Genomic DNA, 26,344 nt, shown 5'->3' with positions numbered 1-26,344 from the left:
ATACACGTACAAGAAGTTCTGGTTGTCCGCTCATTAACTAAACAGGAACGTTAGATGAATGTTGAGTCTTACTAAGGCACCGAAAGGAAGAGGAGGCAGAAATGCCCATGGAGATGTTGAATTACCTGTTTTCTTTAGAGGACGTTTAGTGGTTGTCTGATGATCTAAGGCATCACTCAAGTCAAAACCAAGACCTCCAGAATCTCCAAGGAAGAGAAAGGAAAAGACAAACTGATTAATACGGTGAACGAGAACCTGAAAACACAAATAAAACCAAACAGCGTACACTAAAGCTAGTGGGGTGTGTTGGGTGTTCAGGGAGGACTAGCACGCACCTCTGGTGTGAGAGCTTGCCAAGCCCTTTTCAGGGATGCTCATCTACCTCCACCCAACTCTCACCTGTGGCTCCAAGAAGCTGGAGCATGTGCAGAGGCCAAACCCTGGCAAACCATGTCAGCAGATGGGCTAGACCAGGTTGAAGATAACCAACAGGCCTCAAACCCATAGGTTAGTTAAGGGGATATCTACCCCAAGCATGTGAAGACTTCCCCCTGCAGAATAAGCGATGAGAACAATTTGATCCAATAGCCACAAAGGAAGCTGGAGCAGGCCTTGGGGAGTGCTTAGAGCTTGGTCACACATCAAAGATGCCAAGGTCACCCACTACATCCCAGGCCATCAACAGTCGTTCTTGACTTTTGTCCTGCCACTGGACTTCGATGAGTTTTCAAAATAGCAAGAGGCGATTTAGAACTGAATGGCTGATGGCAGACTGCATCTCAAGTCAACTTCTTCCTAGCTACTCCTTTGGAAGTTAGTTTCCTAAGATATTCCTTTGTTGTAAACAGGTTCATCTGTTCAGCCTAGTTCATCTGTGTAATGTAGAAGAACTGCTCTTACACACTTCTGCAACTGGACTTCTGAAAAACCCAGCAGTTACCTGAACTCTTGGGTGATGCCTTTATGGCTGGGCATCACTCAAGTCAAAAATCTACAATGTAAGACAACAGATTTAGTCACAAGTCACAGCACCCAAATCAATCCAAAGGAAAGCTTTCCTAAATTCTCTGAGCAAGAGTATCTCTATCCCAAACCAAAAATCAGACTGAAAACAGCCCCAGCAGTGAGTTTCCAGACAAGTCTTCCTACCATACCACAGTTGCTGCTTCTTCCCTATTCCAACTCACTTCCCTTCAGCTACCTGAATGAAACCCATTTCAAGGGGAACCTCTCCTCCTGAGTCTCCTGTATCAGCTCCCTACTGAACCCAAGGAGGCAAACATTCAATTAAATTCCATTATTTATTTTATTAAGTACCCACTATGTGCCAGGCACTCTACCGAGCACCAGGATATAAAGACAAAACTGAAATAGCTGCTGCCCTCGAGAAGCTTACATTCTACTCAAAGAAACAATTTCTCCACAATAAAAAATAAAATACATAGAAAATAAATGCAGTTAGGGCCTAACTGTTGGGAAAAATGAATCCTATTAAAGGAGCATATAATTCAATTCACAATATTCGAAATTACAATCATATGTAAAATATGACAATTGGCTTCAGACTAAAGAAATAATGAAAAAAATTATTACTAGAAAGTACATTTCTGATTCTCATATATTACAAAGTTACAGAGGAGAAAGCAAAATTTAAATTTTTTAAAATATATTAAATTACTGAATATTAAAGATAAGCCTACACCAATATTATGACAAAAACATAATAATTATCATTGAAAATATTTAAGAAGCATTGACTGAACTACCTTCACTTTCTCTAAATCTTCATAAATACATTAGCACATCCAAAGCTTTATCCACATCTCCGCAAATTTCCATGATCATAGTCTCACAAAATGAACCAACTGTAGCTGAATGACCTGGGACATTATCTACAATCATTAACGCTTTAAATGTGATATTGCTGTCTTGCAATGTTTCTCAACAGATGGGCTAAAATAATTTTAAAACTAGTATTCAAAAACAGCTTTAGTCTTTCATTTTGTTCTTATTTGACTGCCAAAGAACTGGAAGTGATCAATGGCTGTAGCCTCCAAGAACATGAGGATTTTGAGACAGACAAACAAGCACTGGTTTTATTTTTAAATTATCTTCTGCCTTATATCCCAATCAAAATGTTAGGTAAACTTAAGACACCTTAAATCTAGATTTAACTTTTTCCTTCTTAGAAATGTATTTTATGGGAGACATCCTTTATTCAAAAGAATTTTCTTTCATACACAATAAAAATATATTGATCGGTATATGCATTTTCCTTCAACATTTCTTCAAAATACCAATATATTTAGCTGCCTCATCTTCTTCGGCACTGGCCACTTATCTGGAAATGTTGATACTATACAAGTGAACCTGATTTTTAAAGTGATCAAACCAACTCTTTCAGTAGTAGTTTCTTCAATATCTACTTCATTCCCATTTTCAACCACTTCCTTAAATATATCTGAAAGTTTTCGTCTGAATCTGCTCTGCTAAGAAGAATGCATTTTTTACTACAACCTGTAATCCATCCAGCTTCATTTGGATCATCCTAAGACTTGTATTTGATTTCTTGATTGGAAAACACAAAAGGGTGGTACAATTTTGTCTTTTTATTCTATTTCACCACTGTGTTTTATATTATTCTGTACCATAGATTTAGGCACTCTGACATCTCATCCTATTTTAAAGTTACTATGACTATGTAATGGCCATTCAAATTTTTATTCTAACATAATAACAAGCATCTTTTTTACCCTGGCATTGTTTCCATCCGAGGTATTCTTTCTTTTGTCCATTTTCTTAAAAGATCTATTTTGTTTTTAAATTTAAAACTTAGCATAATTGTTGGAAACATGGCAGGCAGCAGCACAGCATATCCATGTAATATAGACAAGCACAGAATGACAACACAGAGGCCTGTTAAAACCTTCACGTAGATCACCTATTGAGATATTTCACATTTTCTTCTACTTTTTCATTATCTTGACTGTTTTATTATTTCTTCACATCTCATGAAGTCATTAGCTTCCACCTGACACCCTCTAAAGAATTATTAACCAATTCTAATTTTTAAAGAATTATTGACCAACTCATTATTTTCTTCAGTGAATGGAGGCAACTCTTCTGCCATCTGTCTAAGACTGCTTTTTACGTAATTATCTTGATCAGTGAAGTTGTGCATGTCTTTTACATTTGGTCAATTCTGCTTTTTTAAAAAGCACTTTTCCATACTGACATTTTGTACCTCTCTTACCATTCAACAAATTCTGTTCTTTAAGGTGTTATTTTCTTCAGCATTTTTTGTTCTTCTTTTACCAAGCCATTAATTCTTTTTTCATAATTTTCTTGCATCCCTCTAATTTTTCCTCTATCACTCTTATTTTTTTATAAAATCTTTTTTTTTTAAACTCTTTCTTAAGCTCTTCCAGGAATACTTGTTAGGCTTGTGTACAATTTGCATTTTTCTTTCATACATTGCTTGTAGCTATTTTCACATCATTTTTTTCTTCTGAGTTTGTGTCTTGATTTTCCTTGTCACCATAATAGGTCGGGTTCTTTGTTGTTGTTTGCTCATTTTTCCAGCCTATTCTTGCCTTTGAACTTTATATTAAAGTTAGGTTCTCCTCACCTAAAGAGGGGAAATAGGGAGGATGTACACTGTCCTAAGCTACAAGCTTTTACACACTGCTGTTTTCACAGGCAGATATGGGGGACTGTAAGTATTCAGTACTTCCAAGGTGGCATGTTTCTGGGAGAAGTGTGGTCACTGCTTTCCCAGTCTGGTCCTTACCCAGGAAGAGGCCGTGCTCCCTTACAACCAAAAGTACTAATGCTCCTCTCTACCCTGGAACTTTGACCAGGGCCCCTAATACCTTGGGACCCTAAGCCCTGCTCTCTGTACTAGAACTGCAACCCCAAACTAGGTATGAGCAATGGAGTTACCAAATAGCACCTGATCTTGCACCCAGTGCTAATAAAAGGGTCCCCTGTAATCTCTTTCTGACAAGCTGTCCAATCTACTTACTGCCTCTGGGCTGAGAGCTCCTGAAGCTACAGCTGCTACCTCTGTCACAGCTACATTCAAGGACCAAAGTTAATGTTTCTGCTGCATTCACTCTTAGCCAACCCCCATCCCAGTGTCACAGACCTCTCCAGTTGTTCTGGGCTGGAAAATATCTCACCCTGACATTTCTCGTGGATGCCACTACAGAATTCAACTTGACACATCATTTTAAAGTTTTTTGAAGGGGAAAGCTGAGAGAATTCAGCTATAAAATTCCTCCATTCTGCCATCTGGACTCTGCCCTCCTTCTTGCATTTTCTTAGATTTTTTTTTAACCTTTGGATTTGTTCTAATATTTCTTGCTGTCTTGTGGAGTTATCAAGTTCTGTTTGTCCTATTCCAGTTTTGAGGGAGACTGTTACTCGGGAAAGGTTTACCACTTTCCCTTCCAAGCTATTCCAAGGAGAATATCCTTCCAATTCTCTCCTCAAGAACTTTTATTTCATCTTTTATTTCTTGCTTTATCCTTAAGTATTCATGTAGTACTTGTAGAAATTTTATTTTTGTCTTTGAGACACTGCTAGCAATTGAAGTTACTCTGTCCTTCTTTTAGGAGGATTTCAAGATTTGCAATAGCGTTGGATACCGGTTGGTGTTTTCTTTGATTTATTTATAGCCCCAGCTTTAATTTGTCACCATAAATATCTGCAATAGAGAGAAGCTGAGGCACAAAGTTCTGCACGCAATCAATTTCATTAGCAAGGCTAGCAGTTACCAATGAAAAAGTGAACCAAGACTCCTTAGAAAGTCCAGGATGCTTCTTGCAGCCATAACAGCCCTTTTATATATGAAAAAAGGTAACAGTTTATATGATGCGCTAAAAATAATTTTGTGATGAAAATTAAATTAAAACTGTAACTAGTCTATGGCAAAGATAAGAGTGGGCTTACATGTAGCCTGATTTATATGAGATTTCCAGGATCTATGACAATGGGAAAAACACTGAGTTAATCAACATTCTTGGGGAAAATCCTACATTAGGCAACCCCCTACACTAGAGTGGTCTGGTGCTAGGCTTACGACCATGAAGAACATCATGTGACCACATTAACTCATGCTCCTTTTCCCTCCTCCACCTTTCCAGAGTAAGACACATTGAGTCCTGGTTGTAGCCCAGAGAAACAGGAAAGTTAAACTATCTTACAGATTCTAATGTTATTGTCTTCTAAAATCAAACTAACTCCTAAGTACTGATTCCAGTGGAAGAGCCCATAAAATAGTATTGTGTCCAACTGTTTCACAATCAACAAACAGTAAGCACAATGAGATCTTATATTCTCTAAATCTTTCAGTTAATCAATAGATGATCAAGATGTGGTCCACTTTACTTATACCAAGTATGTTCAGTTGTTTTTCAATCATGTATGATTCTTTGTGATACCATTTGGGGTTTTCTTGGCAAATACACTGGAGTGGTTTGCCACTTCCTTCTACGGTTCGTTTTACAGATAAGGAAACTGAGTCAAAAAAGATTAAGGGACTTGTCTAGGGTTACATAGCTAATAAATGCCTGAGGCCAGATTTGAGCTTATGAAGATGAGTCTCCCTGATTCTAAGCTTATTACTCTATCCACCATGCGGCCTTGCTGCCTTATACCAGGTAAATGCTATTGTCATTATGCTGGTTTTGCGAATGATGAAACTAAGGCTCTAAGTAGTGAAAAAGTTAACCCAAGGTCACACAGAGATACCTGGAGTCTTCTCACAGCAACAAGCAATTTGTGAACCATACTTGAAAAAACAAAAGACTATAAACTAGACAGAAAGCAAATCCAATTACCTGGCTTAGGATTTTGATTGGGCTTGCCACTTCCACGTTTAAATCGTTCAATTCGCTCATACAAGGAGTCAGATCTTAAATCTTTGGCAACCCCTAAAGACAGAAAAGGGGTCAATGGAATACATTAACAGTACTTTATACAATAAGATACTTCTCTTTTTCTAGATGTAATAATGCAAGGATACTTCAAAGGGACATAATATCTATTTTTCAGGGTGAAAACTAAGGTTGAAAGATAACAGCTGTGAGAAACAGATGTCTCCTTCCTCCTGACACTATTATTCTTGCTCACTGTGACCCCAAGTGCCTCCAGGATTCAATGTTCACCAAGGATGTTGGTATTACTTGCTCTATGTTTACTTTCCTACCTTCCAAATCTTGACCCTATAATAAGCCTGTTTAACTACAGATTATCCTCCACTTTTGAATCCCTTGCCTCCTTGTCCTATAGCCTCTAATGCTTGGCCAAAACCAACAATGGATACACCCATCTGCCTTCTCTGCTTTTCACTGGCTATACCCCACTCTCAGAATACTCTCCCTCCTCACATAGATTTTCTAGTGTCCCCATGGGCTCTTCATTACTTATCATAAATTCCATCTTCTTCAAAAGCACTTTCCTGGTTTTTCCTACTACTACTAGTGTCTTCCATCTGAGATTACCTTACCATTAGAACATGAACTCTTTGAGGGCATTTTTGCCTCTCTCTGTCTCCCCAGCTTTTAGCAGAATGCCTAGAATCTTGTTGTTCACTCTTCATGACCCCATTTGGGGTTTCCTTGGCAAAGATACCAGAGTGGTTTGCCATTTCCTTCTCTAGCTCATTTTACCAATGAGGAAACTGAGGCAAACAGGGTTAAGTGACTTGCCCAGGATCACACAGCTAGTAAGCATCTGAGAAGAGATTTGAACTCAGGAAGATGAGTCTTCCAGATTCAAGGCCTGGCATTCTATCCACAGCAGCAGCCCCTAGCAACCACCTGGTACATAGTATATGCCCTTAAATACTTGGTGACTGACTGGGCTCACTACAAATCTGTGCTATAAAGGTAATTCAATTATTCCTCCCTAACTTCCTCTCTTTCCCAATCCTCAGAGAAGCTACTCCAAACATATTCTCTTCCCAAAGAAATGATACGAGCACACCCACTGCTCCCTCTGAGCAGAGCATCTTGGCTGCTCCTTTACTGAGAAAATAAGAGTCATCTTCTCCTACTCTACATTTCAAACACCCTTGATATTATGAATTATCTTCTCCTTTACTCCAGACCAAGGCTGTCCAAAATGCAGCCTGCACTGCAATTTATGCAGCCAGCATACAAGCATAGAAATTGACATAAATGCTTTAGTAAACTAAGCTCTCACTAAAATGGGAAATCAAAATATAGTGTCTATTGTTTCAATAAAAACCTAAGGTTGGACAGCCCTGCTCCAGACTGTAGCGATTAAGTGGCTTTTCTTCCAAGAGCATGTATGTATGCATGTACTTATGCATATAATTCTGACCTAATCATTCCACAGAAACTGCTCTCTCCCAAGTTCCCAATGATCACCTAACTGGCAAATCCAATGGCCTTTTCTCAATCCTCATTCTCCTTGGCCTCTCTGCAGCTTTCACACTACTGATTGCCCTCTTTTCCTTGAAACACTTTCCTCTGTAGGCTTTTGGGATACCAGTCTCTCCTGGTTCTCTTCCGACCCGTCTCATTCTCACTACCACCATGTCACCTCCCCTACTCAATAAATTCCAATGGCTTCTAATCACCTCCAGTATTTCAAATACAAAATCCTGTTAGGCATTCAAACCCCTTCATGACCTAGCCACCTCTCCACCACCACCACCACCACTACACACATAGGTCCAGTCTTCTTACACTTCATACCTCTCCACACATGGTCTTCAATCCAGTGACATCAACATCCTTGGTGCTGCATTTCCCTATGTCAGGCATTTTCTATGGCTGTCCAACATGGCTGGAATGGTCTCCCTGCTCGTTCTGCCTCTTGGCTACCCTGGCTTCCTGCAAGGCCAAACTAACATACCACTTTCTACGAGGAGCCTTTCCTAATCCCTCTTAATTCTGATGTCTTCTCTCTGATAATTACTTCCTAATTATCCTGTATATAGCTTGTTTATACGTTATCTGTTTGCCTGTTGTCTCATCCATTAGACTGTTTAGCCTCTTTGTGTACCCCCAGTGTATCCGCCATTAAGCACAAATGCTTAATAACAAGTTGACAAATTGACTATTTGTGAGGGTGCTTAACAACCCTTTAATTAAATGTCACGATTATCCCATCTTCACTCCCAATCTGACATATGATGTAAATATGAAATGTTCTCTACATATTATATTAGACCAGCTTTTAATGATACATTCAGATACAGAAGAATGTGGGTCACAAAAAGACTATAAAACTACCCTGCAGATAATGACACAGAATATTTTCAAGGAAAGAAAGGTTTGAAGCATTGAAAATCCCACCTACCTTTGAATGGGATGGATAACTGTGAAGACTTCACAGAGTATGTCTAATGGAGTAGGAGAGGTTTTGGGATTTGGCTTTCTGATTTTGGAAGGTCAGGGCTTAGAACTGTGGGCATGCCCTTCCCTCTCTCTCTCAGATGTTAGAAGATAATGAACTTCCTGTGAGCTATTTGTTCTCTGCTCCAGGAAGGTCTCTCCTACCCCCCACCCCATTTCTTCTCCTAGACTTTCAGATGCCACTCTGGCAGTTGAGTTCTGATAGGGAAAAACCTGAATGGACTGGATCAACCTTGGTCCTCTGTGTAGTTTTCGCACCTAGACTGTAAGCCCACCTCCCAGCCAATGGTGAGAAGGGATAGAGGTGGGTGGGAATCTTTTCATTAAAGAGTATAAATTAAGGCAGGTTCCCTTTTACCTCACCTCCTCCATTATGGAGGTGTGCCCAAATCTTGCAAGGTTTGTAAAATAAATTTACTTTGTTTCTCCTAAGGATGTCTCTCCTATTATTTGAAAATCCTGTCTCAAACACCTTTCACTGCCAGGGCACCCCACTTGCCCCTGGCCAAAATCAGATTTTAAGGTCATTGGATTTACCAAAAAAGAAGTAAATGTGGAAGTTGCTGGCTTGGCCACTGGCTTCAAACAGAGATAAACCTACAGAAGAAAATTAACCCACTTACTTTCACCAGATTTTAGATTGGGCCTGCCTCCACCACCACTGGATCCATCGTTTTTATCATCCAAGGCATCACTCAAGTCAAAACCAAGAGCTTCAGAATCTCCAAGGAAGAGAAAGGAAAAGACAAACTGATTAATACAGTGAACGAGAACCTGAAAACACAAATAAAACCAAATAGCGTACACTAAAGCTAGTGGGGTGTGCTGGGTGTTCAGGGAGGACTAGCACGCACCTCTGGTGTGAGAGCTTGCCAAGCCCTTTTCAGGGATGCTCATCTACCTCCACTCAACTCTCACCTGTGGCTCCAAGAAGCTGGAGCATGTGCAGAGGCCAAACCCTGGCAAACCATGTCAGCAGATGGGCTAGACCAGGTTGAAGATAACCAACAGGCCTCAAACCCATAGGTTAGTTAAGGGGATATCTACCCCAAGCATGTGAAGACTTCCCCCTGCAGAATAAGCGATGAGAACAATTTGATCCAATAGCCACAAAGGAAGCTGGAGCAGGCCTTAGGGAGTGCCTAGACCTTGGTCACACCTCAAAGATGACAAGGTCTTCACAGTCATCATGACTTTTGTCCTGCCACCGGACTTTGATTAGTCAGGAAGAACAAATAAGGCTGAGGACTTTATGCAATTGTGCTTCACTTATATCTAATTCACATGCAATTCAAGATATCACCTGTGATGTCATTGGTCCTCTTCCAAAAAACAAAAAAACGGATGACCAGAAACCACCCCCCCCAAAGCTAGTCATCAGGTGGAAACAAAAACACTAACACCTCACACTGCCATTTGAACTACATACATCACCTCTTAACTCTAACTGCTGATAAAAGGAATCAAGAGATGATCCAAAACAGACTTCTACATGACACTGTGAGGCATGGGTTCCCAACATTACCTTCAAAATTACAGTTTGCTTAGGCTAACAATTAATTTCATGCACCCTTAACTCAGTCTCAAAGACAGAATGATAATGGGGAACAAAAGGGCAGTCAGAGGCGATTTAGAACTGAATGGCTGATGGCAGACTGTATCTCAAATCAACTTCTTCCTGGCTATTCCTTTGGAAGTTATTCCTTTGTCGCAAATAGTTTCATCTGTTCAGCCTAGTTCATCTGTGCAATGTAGAAGAACTGCTCTCACACAGTTCTGCAACTGGATTTCTGAAAAACCTAGTAATTATCTGAACTCTCAGGTGGTGCCTTTATGGCTGGGCATGACTAGCATTGTTTCTATAAAAACTAGGCCTTAGGGAGTTTGAAATAAATTGTACAGATGTCATTTGCTGTTTTACATAACTTATGTTTCCCAATGTAACTGTTTCTCTTGTGTCCTAGAGAACCATTCCTATAGCAAAGAACAGAAAAGGGTGTGTGTGTGTGTGTGTGTGTGTGTGTGAGAGAGAGAGAGAGAGAGAGAGAGAAATTCAGCCAAACTAACCAATATACTGATAAACTGATACTGCCTGCAGTGTTCCATATTCAAAGACCCCCACTTCTGCAAAGATGTGGGGGAGGTGCCTTCTCTGAGCTCATCTTTGTGTCTAAGCTTAGTGACAATGATTTCAGAGCATTTAGTTTTGATTACTTTCTTCTTCCCATTTATTGCTGCAGTCATTGTATGTTGCTTTTTTTTGGTTCTGCTTACTTTACTTTGTATCAGCTCATGTAAGTCTTTCCATGCTTTTCTGTATCTATCATATTAACTATTCATTAGAGCACTGTATTATTCCATTATATTTGTGTACCAGAATTTGACTAATAGGCCTCTCTGAAGAATTTATGGAAAACCATGGACTAGCGTTGCACAGCATGAGAAACGCATGGAGAATTTGGTATCTGCTATTGATGGGAGGAGAATGTATACCAAAAAGATTTAGGTGCCTATTAGAGTATGGAAGGGGAACAAAAAGGAGGCCATCCAGATGCCAAAAGTTATTTCCCTAATCATGTCATCCTCTCTACTCAGTAAATTCCACTGGCTCCCTATCATCTTCAGGATCAAATATAAAATCCTCTGGCTTTTAAAACTATGGTGGTTGACATGACTGTAAATTGATTTAGATATATATTTAGAACTATTAAAAAAGATTGATTTTTGTGTCCATTTGCTATCACAGAAAGTATCACGCCTTTCCCTAAATATAACCTAGCCACTCATCAACTTTGGGTCCAGCTCATTGCTACAGTTGACTATGCGAACCAAGATATACATACAACCTATACACATCTACATGGAGAAAATGGGCATTCAAAAGACAGCATGCCACAGCTGATAGTGTGCTGAGCTTGTTTCCGAGCTGTTGGATTCAAAGCCTGTGACTCACGCTTAATAAGCATGAGTAAATTGCTTAATATTTCTGAGCATCATCTGTAAAATGGGGCATAAGATCTGCAGTACCTACCTCATATTACTGTGACACTCAAACTTTTAAGTGCTATAAAAATGTCAGCTATTTATACTTACTCATCTTACTGTCAAAACTGTATACCTACTTAATCCAATCCTCTCTAAGTGATCTGGAATCTCATTTATCAATGGCCATTTAAAAGATTTTCTACAGAAGACCACACCTTCACATTCACACAAGTGACTGAATAGTATTAAAAATACAAGATCCTGTTGCATTTCTTGACTATAAAAAGACTGAGTAAAGCAAAAGAAAGCCTTAAAGGCTCTCTCCTACAACGGGTCTTCTGTGCAGATGTTAAGATCATATAAGACTCCTTGATAACAATGATACCATCATCATTAACATCAAGAGAAGCCCAAAAGAAGAGTTGGACCATCACTGAAAATGTTTCCCACCGTGATGGATGATTTCCCGCACACAGTCCAAATAGAGTGGATGGTAAGGTATTCCACGACTCTCTCATGGATGACATTGTATTGGTCACATCAAGCTCAAGAACACTACGGGACCTCTTTCCTTCTTGTCCCATCAAAACTGAGAGTTATTGCTTCTAGTTAACATCTTACAGTCATGTCAATGTCTGACCATGTTCCCATTTCCTCCGAGGTACTTACAGCCCATTTTCTTGGCATATCCTCCTCCCCCATGAAAGGCTGTTTCGTGTATCCCAAAAAGCATAGAAAAAAAGGTAAAGGTCAAGCAAAGCAGGGTTTGTGTCTACACAAAGACTACTTTATTCCTTCCACTGAAGTGCCTGAATTCAAATGATCAACCTGGCATTTCTGGTGCACACATACGATATACTTGTGAGGGACTTTCTACTTGCCTGTATTTCATAGTCTCAATACAACCAGGCCACTATCATCTACCATTCACCCTTGCCCCCAATTTTCCCGCAGGCTTGGCAAGTTTTGCATGATAGCTCTGGTTGTGGCTTTGTTTTGGGGACATTATGTAACAGGATGTATTTATATCAAAGCTATGTGATGGGTTGTTGTCTTGTGTTGAAATACTGTCTACCAGATTGCTTCGTCAATGTTTGGAAAGCGCTAGGCGAATGCCAAGAACTACTTGGTTCCCCTCCCCTTTACTGTGTACACAGAAGTTTAACTGGTGATTTTATTAACAGCTATACCCCAATCTGCCACACTTATTTCTCAGGCAAGGAAACAGGCAAAGACAAAACACATGGAGACAAGGGGACAAGGAAAAGGTGCCAGGGCCAACGAAGGCAAAAGATGATGAGCTGTAGTGCTTCTCATAGAAACGATAACACTTAAGGGGGGCTGGGACTTTGTTTTTACACTGCCATATGAGACAGCATGCCATAGTGGATAAAGTACTATCTGGAATACTGCTGAGGGCTTACTTGCACTGGGAGGGAAATGAGATGAAGTGATTTCGAAGGGCTTATCTGAAGTCAGATGCAATCATTTTCAAGCTGAAACAAACCTTCAGGTTCAAACGTAGAAAAGAGCACTCCAATTTATTGTGGCCTAAAGCATAGTGACGTCTCCTAACATATAAGTTTGTAGTGGGCATTATCCTTGGCTCAATTAACTACAGGAGAGCTCCCTACCACACCTAGGCTCAAGCATCTTGCCTAGCAAAACGAGATATATGGTCTGGAACCAGCCTCAGAACTGCTCTAACCTTGGAATGCAATGAAAAGTACTAACCTGGAACACCTAGAAGCAAGCTTATCAAAACCCTTAACAGATTATTTCAAAGTATTCTGATGTAAAAATTCTATTAAAGAGGCATTGGAGACATTCATTAAAAGAAAACCTAAACTGCAGAGATCATCTGTTTCTCAAACACCTCAGACAACAAAAATGCAGCAGCCAAGGACAGCAACAGCAGCAAAGTGACAGTAAGAAGCTTCTACTTAAATGTACACAAGGAGACAGGGTGTGAAGGCATTAGTCAAACAAACTTAACACTGAAGAGGGAGGCAGGGGGCATTATGAACAGAATCTGGCCACATCCTGCCTACGGATGAAGCAATTTTTTGGTTGGTTTTTGTTCTCTGTGGGACTATATTACCCGTTAATATGCATTATAGGGGAGAAGAGGAAGAGAGAGGAAGAGGGGTGTGTTTGATGTGCCCAGTTCAAATAGATGGCTAGCACTAAGGAGGTGACCCTGAGGGTCTCTCAGGAAGAGAAGAGTATGCAAGAAAGAGGATGAGGAGGATGTGAGGAAGTACTGAAAAGGGGAGAGGGGGAAGGAGGAAGGCCTAGCTTTGGTAGTAGGAAGGAGTTCCTGATGAATACGTCAATGGAAGAAGAGATGTTCCGTGAAGGGAGATAGGAACCTTGTGTTCTTTGGGGTCTGGAGAATTTGGTACTTGAAAAGACCACTGGTCCTACTTCAGGAGGAGAGTTAGAACTCCCTTGGGGCAAACTAGCATCCAGGGGAGTAGGAGGGCATGGCCCCAAGGAGATTTTGAGTTAAATGTGGAAAAGAAGGTAATCAAAAGGAAGGCACAGATCAGAGCTAGGCTGCATTGGGTCCCCCCAATAGGGGAGTCTCCTCTTTGTCATCTATAGGAATTGGAATTGTTCTGGGAGAAAAGCACAATGAAAAGGGGGAATCTGCAGGGAAATTTTTACAAGGCAGCGGCAGAAACTGCCAAAAGGAGAGATCCTAGAATGTTTGCCCAGGAAGTTTTGATTCCATGAGGAATACAGAGAATAGTGAGAGACAGAGAATTATTCAGGTAATGAACCCAAGAATGAAAGTAGACAGAGTGAACAGATAATGAAGAGAAAGAAATCCTCACTGGAAATAGGCATTTAAAAAAGTAATTTTAAAAGCTAATGAATAGAATTAGTCAAACAGAAGGAAAAGAAGGCAGAATCTACTTAACTGGGAGGGGAAAAGGGGGGTGAAAGACTGAATAGTCAGATAAAAGAAAGAAAGAAAAAGAAATAAGCAAGGAAGAGGAGTAATAAACGGGAGGAGGTTTTCAATGGTGAAAAGAAGACAGCCAGTGGGAATAAGGTCACCTTAAAAAAGATTAAGCTAACATAAACGAAGAAACAGTACTATGTTACAATATGGGGGGGGGGGGGGGAACAACATGAAAAAAAATCTCAGAGACAAAATGAGGAAAATATAAACTTAAGATTCGTAACTTTAAATGTGAAAGGATTAAACAATCCATTAAAATGAAAAAGAATGACAGATTGAATAAGAAAATAAAATGCTACAATCTGTTGCTTACAGGAAGCACATTTAAAAAACGACATACACAAAATGAAAATGAGAGGGAGGGGAAAAAAAATTTACCGTTCATCAAGTGAATCCAAAAAAGGAGTTGGAATCATTCTGACAATGTAAAAACAAACATTCAAAAAATAAAAAGAACAAGAAAACTACATTATGTTAAAAGGAACCACAGACAAAAACTAGTATCAGCAGTGAACTTATGTACTGCAAATGCTTGAGTATCCAAATCCATAAAGGAAACATTTACTGAGCTAAAATAAGACACTGAAAGTAACATAATAGTGACAGGATAACTTAACATCCCTCCTCTCAGTTTTAGATAAGTCTAAAAGAAAGATAAATAAAAAAGAAAATATGAACTTTACAAAATTACTGGGGAAAGTAGAACTAAAAGGCTTATGGAGTCTTCTAGATGGAACTACAAAAGAATACACATAGTTCTCAAAGTTATGAAAAGTTTTATAAAAATTAGGCATGTATTAGGACACAGAGATATTGCAAACAAATTTTTAAAAGACAAAACATTAACATATACTTTGCAGACCATAACGTTAAAAAAAAAGGACCACAAACAAGATACAGTTCCAAATGGAGACTTAACATTGAAATATGAAATGATGAATGTGTCAAAAAATCAAAAAATAATTAATAATTATACGAAAAACAATAATGATGAAACAACAAACCAAAATTTCTGGAATACACCTAAAGCAGTCCTCAGGGATAAAATCATATCCCTAAAAAGCATTATGTTAACAAAATAGAAAAAGAGAGGATTAAAGAATTGAACATGCTTTCTTAAAAACAAAAAAAATGAACAAATACACAAAGCCAAAAATTAGAAAAGAGGAGATATTAAAAATTAGAAGAGAAATAGATAAATTGAAAACAAAAAAATATATGGATATGATAAATAAAACTAAAAAAGCTGGGTCTTTGAAAAGACAAATAAACCTTTAGCAAATCTGATTAAAAAGGCAGAAAACCAAATCAATAAAATAGCAAATGAGCAAGGTGAAATCAAAACAAAACTAGAAGAAATAAAGAATAGTCAGAATATATTATGCATAGTTGCAGTCAAAGAAAACTGAAAACATGAAATTGAAGAATAACTTTAAAAGTATAAAATACTCAAATTATTAAAGAACAAAAAGCTTAAACAACCAAACCTCAAAAAAGGAAACAGATCTCACCATAAAGGAACTACCAAAGAAAAAACTCCTAGTACATATAGATTCACAGAAGAATTCTATCAAACTTTAAAGGAACAATTAGTACCCATACTTCACAAATTACTCTCAAAAACTGAGAAAGCACTCTACCAGAATCCCTTTAAATGATGCAAATATTATCCTAATACCAAAGCCAGAGAAAGCTAAAACAAAGAATGAAAACTATAGGTCAATATCATTCATGAATAGTAACTCAAAAATTTACAAAGAAATCTTACCGAAGAGACTACAATGATTAATCCCAGAAGTCATTCATTATGACAAAGTGGGATTGATACCAGAGATGCAAGGACAATTTCACATTAGGAAAACGAATCAACATAATTAATCATATCAAAAGCTAAAACATTCAAAACCAAATGATCATCTCAAAATATGAAAAAAAAAAGTGACACTTTTTTCCCAAAAAATATTACAGGGTATAGACATAGAAAACCCCTTTTTAAGGTCATAAAAACTATCTATCAAAAACCAAAAGTAAGCACCATAAGCAATGAGGCTACAAAAATACAGGTGTGAAGCAAGGATGTGCACTCTCACCACTATTATTCAGTATAGTACTGGATATGTCAGCAACAGCAATAAGACAAAAGAATGAAATTAAGGGATAAAGATAGAAAAGGGCAATAAAACTCTTCCTATTAACAGATGATATGATAGCATATTTGGAAACTCTTGGAGAATTAGCAAAGATACTAATTGAGACAATAGTTTCGGCAAAGTTGCAGGCTATGTTCAAAAGAAACCCTGAAAAAATCGTCAACCAATAAAACAGAAAAACCATTGGTTAATTTAATTTTTTTTAAAAAAGACAGAAAACCAAGTTACCAATATCGAAAATGAAGAGTGAATGCACTATCAATGAAGATGAAATTGAAGTAATGATTGGAACGTTTTTGCCCAATTATCTGTCAATAATTCTAACAATCTAAGTAAAATGGATGAATATTCACTGAAATAGAAAATGTCCAGATTAACAGAAGAGTATAAAGAATACTTAAACAATTCTATCTTAGAAAAATAAACTAAACAAGCCATCAATGAGCTCCCTAAGAAAAAGTACCCAGGACCAGATAGATTGACAAGTGAATTCTATCAAACATATAAAGGACAATAAATTCCAATACAACATAAGCTATTTGAAAAAATAAGTAAACATGGGGTCCGATCAAATTCTTTCTATGACACAAATGTTATTGATACCTAAACAAGGAAGAGCAAAAACAGAAAAAGAAAACTATAGACCAATTTCCCTAATAAATATTGATGCAAAAATTTTGAATAAGATACTCGCAAGCAGACTATAGCAATACATCACAAAGATCATACACAATGACTAGGTGGGATTTTTACCAGGCACACAGGGCTGGTTCAATATTAGGAAAACTATAAGTATAATTGACCACATCAAAAACAAAAACAATAAAAACTGTATGATTATTTCAACAGGTACAGAAAAAGCTTCTGACAAAATACAACTCCTATTCCTATCAAAAACACTAGGAAGTCATATGAAAAAATGCTTTAAATCACTAGTGATTAGAGAAATGCAAATAAAAACAACTCTGAGGTACCACATCACACCTATCAGATTGGCTAACATGACAAAACAGGAAAATGATAAATGCTGGAAATGTGGGAAAACTGGAACACTAATGCATTATTAGGGGAGTTGTGAACTGATCCGAACATTCCGGAGAGCAATTTGGAACCACATACAAAGGGCTATAAAACTGTGCATACCCTTTGACCCAGCAATACTACCACTAGGTCTGTATCCCAAAGAGATCATACAAACAAGAAAAGGACCTACATGTACAAAAATATTTTTAGCAGATCTTTTTGTGGTGGCAAAGAATTGGAAATTGAGGGGATGCCCATCAATTGGGGAATGGCTGAACAAGTTGTGGTATATGAATGTAATGGAATATTATTGTGCCATGAGAAATGATGAACAGGCGGACTTCAGAAAAACCTGGAAAGACTTATATGAACTTATATGAATTTATTTATTGAGTGTCAAACCAACCAAACTACCAAAGAATTTTTTTTTTTTTGCAGAGGGGAAGGCAGGGCAATTAGGGTTAAGTGACTTGCCCAAGGTCACAGAGCTAGTAAGTATGTCAAGTGTCTGAGGCCGCATTTGAGCTCAGGTCCTCCTGACTCCAGGGCTGGTGCTCTACTCACTGCACCACCTAGATGCCCACCAAAGAATTATTTTGTAGAGATGGAGAAAATAATAACAAAATTCATCTAGAAGAGCAAAAGGTTAAGAGTATCAAAAGAATAAAAAAAAAGGTGAAGGAAAGCAGTTCAGCAGTATCAGATTTCAAACTACATTACAAAGTGCTAATCATAAAATAATCTGATACTGGCTAAAAAATATGATGGATCAGTGGACTAGATTGTATATCTAAGTATATAATACACAGTAGTAAATAACCATAGTAATCTAGTGTTTGAAAAACCCAAGCTTGAGGGACAAAAACTCACTATTTGACAAAAATCATTGGGAAAACAGGAAAAGTTTGGCAGAAACTAGGCATGGACCAACATCTCACAGCATATATGCCAAGATAAGGTCAAAGTGAGTGCATGATTTAAACAGAAAGGGTGATATCATAAGCAAATTAGGGGAGCACAGAAAAATGTACATGTCAGATCAACAGACAAGGGAAGAGTTTATGACCAAACAAAAGGTAGCCAGGATCACAGGAAGCATAATGAATAACTTTGATTATATGAAATTAAAGTTTTTGCACAAACAAAACCAATGTAGCCAAAATTAGAAGGAAAGAGGGAAAGTGGGGGGAAATCTTACAAGTTTCTCTGGCAAAGGCCTCATTTCTCAAATAAATAAAGAACTGAGTCAAATTTATAAAAATAAGAGCCATTCCCCAAGTGATAAATGTTCAATAGATATAACAGACAGTTTTCAGAAGAAGAAATCAAAGCTATATATAGTAATATGAAAAAAATGCTCTGAACCACTACTGATTAGAGAAATGAAAATTAAAACATCTCTAAGGTACCACCTTGCTCCTATCAGATTGGCTAACATGACAGAAAAGAAAAATGACAAATGCCGGAGGGGATATGGGAAAATAAGAACACTAATGCACTATTGGAGTTGTGAATGCATCCAACCATTCTGAAGAACAATTTGGAACTATGCCCAACGGGTTATAACACTGTACATATCCTTTGACCCAGTAATACCACTGCTAGGTCTGGATCCCAAAGAGATCAAAGAAAAAGGAGAAAGATCTATATGTACAAAAATATTTACAGCAGTTCTTTTTGTGGTGGCAAAGAATTAAAGATTGAGAGGATGTCCATGAACTGGGGAATGGTGGAATAAGTTGTGGTATATGATTGTGACAAAATACAATTGTTCTATAAGAAATGACAAATGGTATGGTTTTTTTAAAAACCCTCCGAAGACATTTATGAATTGATGAAAAGTGAAGTAAGCAGAAGCAGGAGATCATTGCGCACAGTAACAGCAATGTTGTACTGATGATCAACTGTTAAAGACTTATTTACTCTGATCAATACAGGGATCCAAGACAATTCCAAAGGATTCATGACGGAAAATGCTATCTACCTCCAGAAAGAGAACTGATGAACAATGAGAACAAACTGAAGCATAAGTTTTTTACTTTATTTTTCTCTTCTTTTTTTCAGCACGGCTAATATCATCTAACATGTAAAACTGATATCATTGCTTGCCTTCTCACTGGGTGGAATAGGGACTAGAGAGAAGGAGAGAATTTGGAACTAAATTCTTTTTTAACTGAAATGTTAAAAACAAATCATGAGTTTTAAATATTCAGTGCTCCCGTCTAGGCTATGCCAACATAATAAAAATTACCAATCTACCTATTAATTTACACTTTTAATGCTATATCAATCAAATGGTCAAAGGGATATTTTACAGAACTTGATAAAATAACAATTCATTTGGAAAAACAAAAGTTCTAGATTAGACTATGAAGGGCAAAGATGAAAAGTGGTAGGGACAAAGGGGGAATAGTACTTCCAAACCTCAAACTGTATTATAAAGCAGCAGTCATCATTTAGTACTGGTTAAGTTTAAATCCAGCCTCAGACACTTGACACACTAGCTGTGTGACCTTGGGCAAGTCACTTAACCCCAAGTGCCTTGCCTTCCCCCTCTTAAAAAACAACAAAAAAAAAAGAACACTAACTTATACCATATTCCACAATACACTCTAATTCTGGAAAGCAATTTGGAATTATGCGAATAAAGTGACTAAAATGTCCATACCCTTTGAACTACAGACATCATTTCTGGGCTTATAACCTCAAGGAAGTTATCAATAAAAAGAAAATACTCATACACAGCACAGTATTTATAACAACACTTTTTGTAACAGCAAAAAACTGGAAACATAGCAGATGCCTATCAACTGAGGAATGGCTTAACCAAACTGCAGTTTGGGGGTTTTTGGTGCATAAATATAATGGAATATTATTGTGCTATAAGAAATTATGTATCTGATGAATACAGAGAAGTATGGAAAGATCTTTGTGAACCAATTAAGAGTGAAGTAAACAGAGCCAATAAAACCATGTAAACAATAACTACAATGTAAATGGAAAAACCAACCACATACCAAAAAATCAAAAGTGAATGTAACAAAATTAGAAAGATCAGGAATAATTCAAATGAAAAGATATAGGAGGACACCCAAACCCCAGCCCATCTGTGGAGGTGGAAGATTTATAGGTGTTACATGTTACACGTTTTTCAGAGTTTTTCAATGTATTGATCAGTCATGCTGACTTTTTTTACACTTTAAAAAATATTGTTATATGGGATGGTTCTCTGGGAGGCAGAGGAGTAGAAAACTAGGGATAACTTCATGATCTAAATAAACAGAAGTCATCAATAAAAATTTATCTTTAAAAAAATAACAGAAAAAGTTTTGTTATGAGATAGCTCTCTGGGAGGGTAAGAGGAGAGATACAGGGAGAAAGTCAGATGACATAAAAACAAAATATGTCAATTAGAAAATTATTTTTAAAAAATAAATGTGTGCTAATGCAGAAGCTCACACTGAGTTCCAGAAAACTGCTTTCTGCCTGATGGAATTAAATATGCAATACTGGTAGAAAGAGTCTTGGCCTGACAGTCAAGAGACAGAGGCTCTAGCCCTAAATCCTTGCTAACCGGGAATCCCAAGCCACCTAATCTAACCCATAGCTGAACAAAAATGCCCTCAGGAAATATCTGATAAGTGAACAATGATTCAGCCTTTGCTTATAGATCTTCCAAGGAGAACCTACTACACACAGAGGCAGTCCATTCTACTTGGGCACTGCTCAAATTATTAGGCTTCCCTTGACATTAAGCTTAAATCTGCCTCTGTGTAAATTTCACCTACTTTTTTCAAAGGAAGTCCTTTAAAAAGGGGAAGAGAGCTACCAAGTCCACCTAAGATTTCTCCTCTCCAACCAAAATACATCTTCAATTCCTTCAACTGATTCACATTCTACTTGTTACTTCCCCTTTCTAACAGGAGGATAACTACTCCAGTTCTGCCTATCTCCCGGAGAGCCACCATAAGGTACAAATGATAGAATCTATACGAAAGTCCTTTTAAAAAGATAATCACCACTCTGCTCAGTATTCTTGACATGCCTGTCATCTCTGGGGAGGTTACAATTCAATTCAACAAATATTTACTAAGCAAAAAAAAAAGGAATAAACTAAGGTATGTAGCCATTTATCAGGTTACACTTCCTGGCTATTTGCAAACATCCCACTTGGGCCCAGCCTACCAAGAAACGTAAAAGACTTCCAAGCTACTATGAATCTACTATGAATCATAAGCTTCTTGTCATTTAAAGAATTACCAACCTTACAAAGCCTCCCTCTGCTCACAAGCCTGAGTAAACGAACAATGTAGTTACAAGAAAACTGGAAAAAAAATACAACCACCCACACGTTTGGAAACCATTAGAGAATATGGTCTCAGAATATTGCTTCCTGTAAATTTGCATTAAGGCTCTCTTGAGAGGAAAAAAGAAAAGCACAGGCAGAACCAAGATGGTGGCTGGAAAGCAGGGACTTGCGTGAGCTCCCCTCCACGTCCCTCCAAAAACCTATAAAAAATGGCTCTGAACAAATTCTATAACTGCAGAACCCAAAAAACAGCAGAGGGAAGCAGGGCTCCAGCCCAGGACAGCTTGGATGGTCACTGGGTAAGGTCTATCCTGCATGGAGCTGGGAGCAGAGTGGAGCAGAGCCCAGCATAAGCCGCACAGCTGGGCAGAGCGGGCCCTGGCACCCTGAATCAGTGAGCTGTGGCAGTTACCAGACTTCTCGACCCACAAACACCAAAGACAACAGAGAACTGCAGAACCCATGAAGTAGCAGAGGGAAGCAGGGCTCCAGCCCAGGACAGCCTGGATGGTCGCTGGGTAAGGTCTATTGTCCGGAGCCTAGACCATTCAGACAGGGGCCAGGAGGAGCAGGCCCTGGCACCCTGAATCAGTGAGCTGTGGCAGTTACCAGACTTCTCAACCCACAAATACCAAAGACAACAGAGAAGGTTAGTGTGAAAAGCTGAGAGACAGAGTGAAGGAGTTTGAGGTTCGGCCACCACCCCAGGGGCAGCAGGGGAGGTGCAGCTACAGAACTACAGCAGCAGTTGCTTCCAGCCCCAGGCCCACCTGGTGGGAGGAATTAAGTGGCAGATCCCAGCAGAACTGCAGAACCTGCTTAAGATCTGAGTCCAGTCTGGGTTGGAGGTTCTTGGGGGAGGAGGAGCACTGGTGTGGCAGAGCTTGCTGTGCAGAAATAGCTCTGAAAACAACAACGCAGCCCCTCAAGCTTGGGACAAAGTACTCTCTACCCTACAAGCAGTTGTACCCCAACGAAAAACTCAAGGCTCAAGTACTTGGCTGGGAACATGGCCAGGCAGCGAAAATGGACTCAGGTTCACAACCAGACTTTGGAATCTTTCTTTGGTGACAAAGAAAATCAAAACATACAGCCAGAAGAAGTCAACAAAGTCAAAGAGCCTACATCAAAAGCCTCCAAGAAAAACATGAACTGGTCTCAGGCCATGGAAGAGCTCAAAAAGGATTTGGAAAAGCAAGTTAGAGAAGCAGACGGAAAATTGGGAAGAGAAATGAGAGTGATGCAAGAAAACCATGAAAAACAAGTCAATGACTTGCTAAAGGAGACCCAAAAAAATACTGAAGAAAACAACACCTTAAAAAATGGACTAATTCAAACGGCAAAAGAGCTCCAAAAAGCCAATGAGGAGAAGAATGCCTTGAAAGGCAGAATCAGCCAAATGGAAAAGAAGGTCCAAAAGACCACTGAAGAAAATACTACCTTAAAAATGAGACTGGAGCAAGTGGAAGCTAGTGACTTGAGGAGAAATCAAGATATTATAAAACAGAACCAAAGGAATGAAAAAATGGAAGACAATGTGAAATATCTCATTGGAAAAACCACTGACCTGGAAAATAGATCCAGGAGAGATAATTTTAAAATTATTGGACTACCTGAAAGCCATGATCAAAAAAAAAAGCCTAGATATCATCTTTCAAGAAATTATCAAGGAGAAATACCCTGATATTCTAGACCCAGAGGGTAAAATAGAAATTGAAAGAATCCAACAATTGCCTCCTCAAAAACATCCCAAAAAGAAAACTCCTAGGAATGATGTCGCCAAATTCCAGGGCTCCCAGATCGAGAAAATACTGCAAGCAGCCAGAAGAAAGCAATTTGAGTATTGTGGAAATACAATCAGAATAACACAAGATCTAGCAGCTTCTACATTAAGGGATCAAAGAGCTTGGAATATGATATTCTGGAGGTCAATGGAGCTAGGATTAAAACCAAGAATCACCTACCCAGCAAAACTGAGTATCATGCTCCATGGCAAAATATGGACTTTCAATAAAACAGAGGACTTTCAAGCTTTCTCAGTGAAAAGACCAGAACTGAATAGAAAATTTGACTTTCAAACACAAGAATCAAGAGAAGCATGAAAAGGTAAACAAGAAAGAGAAATCACAAGGGACTTACTAAAGTTGAACTGTTTTGTTTACATTCCTACGTGGAAAGATGATGTGTATGATTAATGAGACCTCAGTATTAGGGTAGCTGAAGGGAATATACACATGTGTATGTACATATATATGTATGTGTGTGTATATATATATATGTATGTATACATATATATATAGACAGAGGGCACAGGGTGAGTTGAATATGAAGGGAAGATATCTAAAAAAATCAAATTGAAGGATGAGAGAGGAATATATTGAGAGAGGGAGAAAGGGACAGATAGAATGGGGTAAATTATCTTGAATAAAAGTGGCAAGAAAAAGCAGTTCTGTAGGAAGGGAAGAGGGGGCAGGTGAGGGGGAATAAGTGAATCTTGCTCTCATGGGATTGGAACTGAGGAGGGAATAACATACATACTCAATTGGGTATCTTACCCCACAGGAAAGAAGGAAAAAGAAGATAAAAAAGGGGAGATGATAGAAGGGAGGGCAGATAGGGGAAGGAGGTAATCAAAAACAAACACTTTCAAAAAGGGACAGGGTCAAGGGAGAAAATTCAATAAAAGGGGATAGGCTAGGAAGGTGCAAAATATAGTTAGTCTTTCACAACATGAGTACTGTGGAAGGGTTTTACATAATGATATGCATGTGGCCTATGTTAAATTGCTTGCCTTCTTAGGGAGGGTGGGTGGGGAGGGAAGAGGGGAGAGAATTTGGAACTCAAAAGTTTTAAAAACAAATATTCAAAAAAAAGTTTTTGCATGCAACTAAGAAATAAGATATGCAGGCAATGGGGCATAGAAATTTATCTTGCCCTACAAGAAAGTAAGGGAAAAGGAGATGGGAGGGGAGTGGGGTGACAGAAGGGAGGGCTGACTGGGGAACAGGGCAATCAGAATATATATCAGAATATATATGGGAGAAAATTCGTAATTCAAACTCTTATGAAAATCAATGCTGAAAACTTAATATATTAAATAAATTTTAAAAAAAGAAGCACAAAAAGTCCAGAGCTGAAAGGGAACTTAAAGACCATTCAATCGAACTGCCAAATTTGACAGAGGAGAAGACAGACCCAGAGAAGGAAAGAAGTGTGGTTAAAGTCACATAACATAGGCCTTATGTTAAAACATATTATCCAAAATGAGGCATGTAACAGTTCTACTGATCGGCTAACTTTGGTCAATCTATTAGTATTTAGTGCCAGGCATTATGCTAGGTGCTGGTGACAGAAAAAATGAAAGTAGTGCTTAGCTGACTTTGATAGACTTAGCTCTTCTCAGCAATACAAAGATGTAAGACAATTCCAAAAGACTCATGATGGAAAATGCTATCCATGTCCAGAGAAAGAACCTGGGAGTCTGAATGGGGATGACAGCAGACTATTTGCTCTCCTTTTCTTTTGTTGTTTTGTTTTGTTTCTTCTTTCTTCTGGTTCCTCCCATTAGTTCTAATTCTTCTTTATATCATGACTAATGTGAAAATGTTTAATATGAATGCATAAAGAGAGCCTATATCAGATTGCATGCCGTCTTGAGGAGGGGGAAGGAGGAGGAGAGGGAGAAAATCTGAAACTCAGGGGGAAGGAGGAGGAAGAGAGGGAGAAAATCTTATGGAAGTGAATGTTAAAAACTAAAGTTTAAAAAAAAAGAACATAGTCTTCAGCCTCAAGAAATTTACATGTTACCAGGGAAAACAACCTGAACACAGAGAAGCGAATAAATAATATATTCAAAGAAATAAGGTAACTTCTGGGGACACTAACAGCTGGGAGGATCAGGAAAGTTTCTTGGAAGAGGTGACATTTAAGTCAACTCTTGAAGGGAACAAGAGCTTCCAAGGCATAAAAATGGGAAGGAAGTACATTACAGGTATAGAGGTTAGAACATACAAAGGCATGGAGTTGAGAGATTAAATGTCATGAACAAGGAACAGTGAAACAAAAAGTACATTCTGCCTGGAACGGTAAGTGGGAGTCAGATTGTGAAGGACTTTAAATGTCAAACAGAGGAGATTCTAGTTTATCCTAGAGGCTTGAGGGAGCCAGGAGGCTTTTGCCTGGAGCATACGGGGAATGGTCTATGGTTCATGGTCATGGACAGCCAACTGAATGACTTCATGGTCAAATCTCTGTCTTAGGAATATCATTTTGACAGCCACATGAAAGACAGATATTAAAGAGAACAAGATCATATCTGAAGTATTATATTCAATTCTAGCCACCACATCTTGAGAAAGATCCAGACGATAGCAACCAAGGTGATAGAACCGGAGACCAGGCTAAAAAAACTAAATATACTGAGCCTGGAGAAAAGAAGACTCAAATAGGGAAAGATAAAGTAGTTGCCTTCAAGTATTACAAAATATGCATGGAAGAAGGAATACAGATTTGTTTT

General features: G+C 38.4%; 1 protein-coding gene across 4 annotated transcripts in view; it reads right to left on the bottom strand.

Annotated features, from left to right (window-relative positions):
* The window catches only part of CD99L2 (CD99 molecule like 2), a 120,426-nt gene that overhangs the window by 43,347 nt on the left and 50,735 nt on the right, over window positions 1–26,344 (bottom strand). For all 4 annotated transcript variants that reach the window (XM_036739994.1, XM_036739993.1, XM_036739992.1 and 1 more), the window contains exons 2-4: window positions 9,014–9,112; window positions 5,844–5,936; window positions 126–203 (exon numbers count right to left, since the gene is read on the bottom strand). In XM_036739994.1, the coding sequence (XP_036595889.1) occupies window positions 126–203; window positions 5,844–5,936; window positions 9,014–9,112 (270 nt within the window). The remainder of the gene's footprint in view (window positions 1–125; window positions 204–5,843; window positions 5,937–9,013; window positions 9,113–26,344) is intronic.

This window comes from Trichosurus vulpecula, chromosome X (assembly GCF_011100635.1).
Source record: "Trichosurus vulpecula isolate mTriVul1 chromosome X, mTriVul1.pri, whole genome shotgun sequence".
NCBI classification, from domain to species: domain Eukaryota; kingdom Metazoa; phylum Chordata; class Mammalia; order Diprotodontia; family Phalangeridae; genus Trichosurus; species Trichosurus vulpecula.
This window is presented reverse-complemented; position numbering and strand designations above follow the sequence as displayed.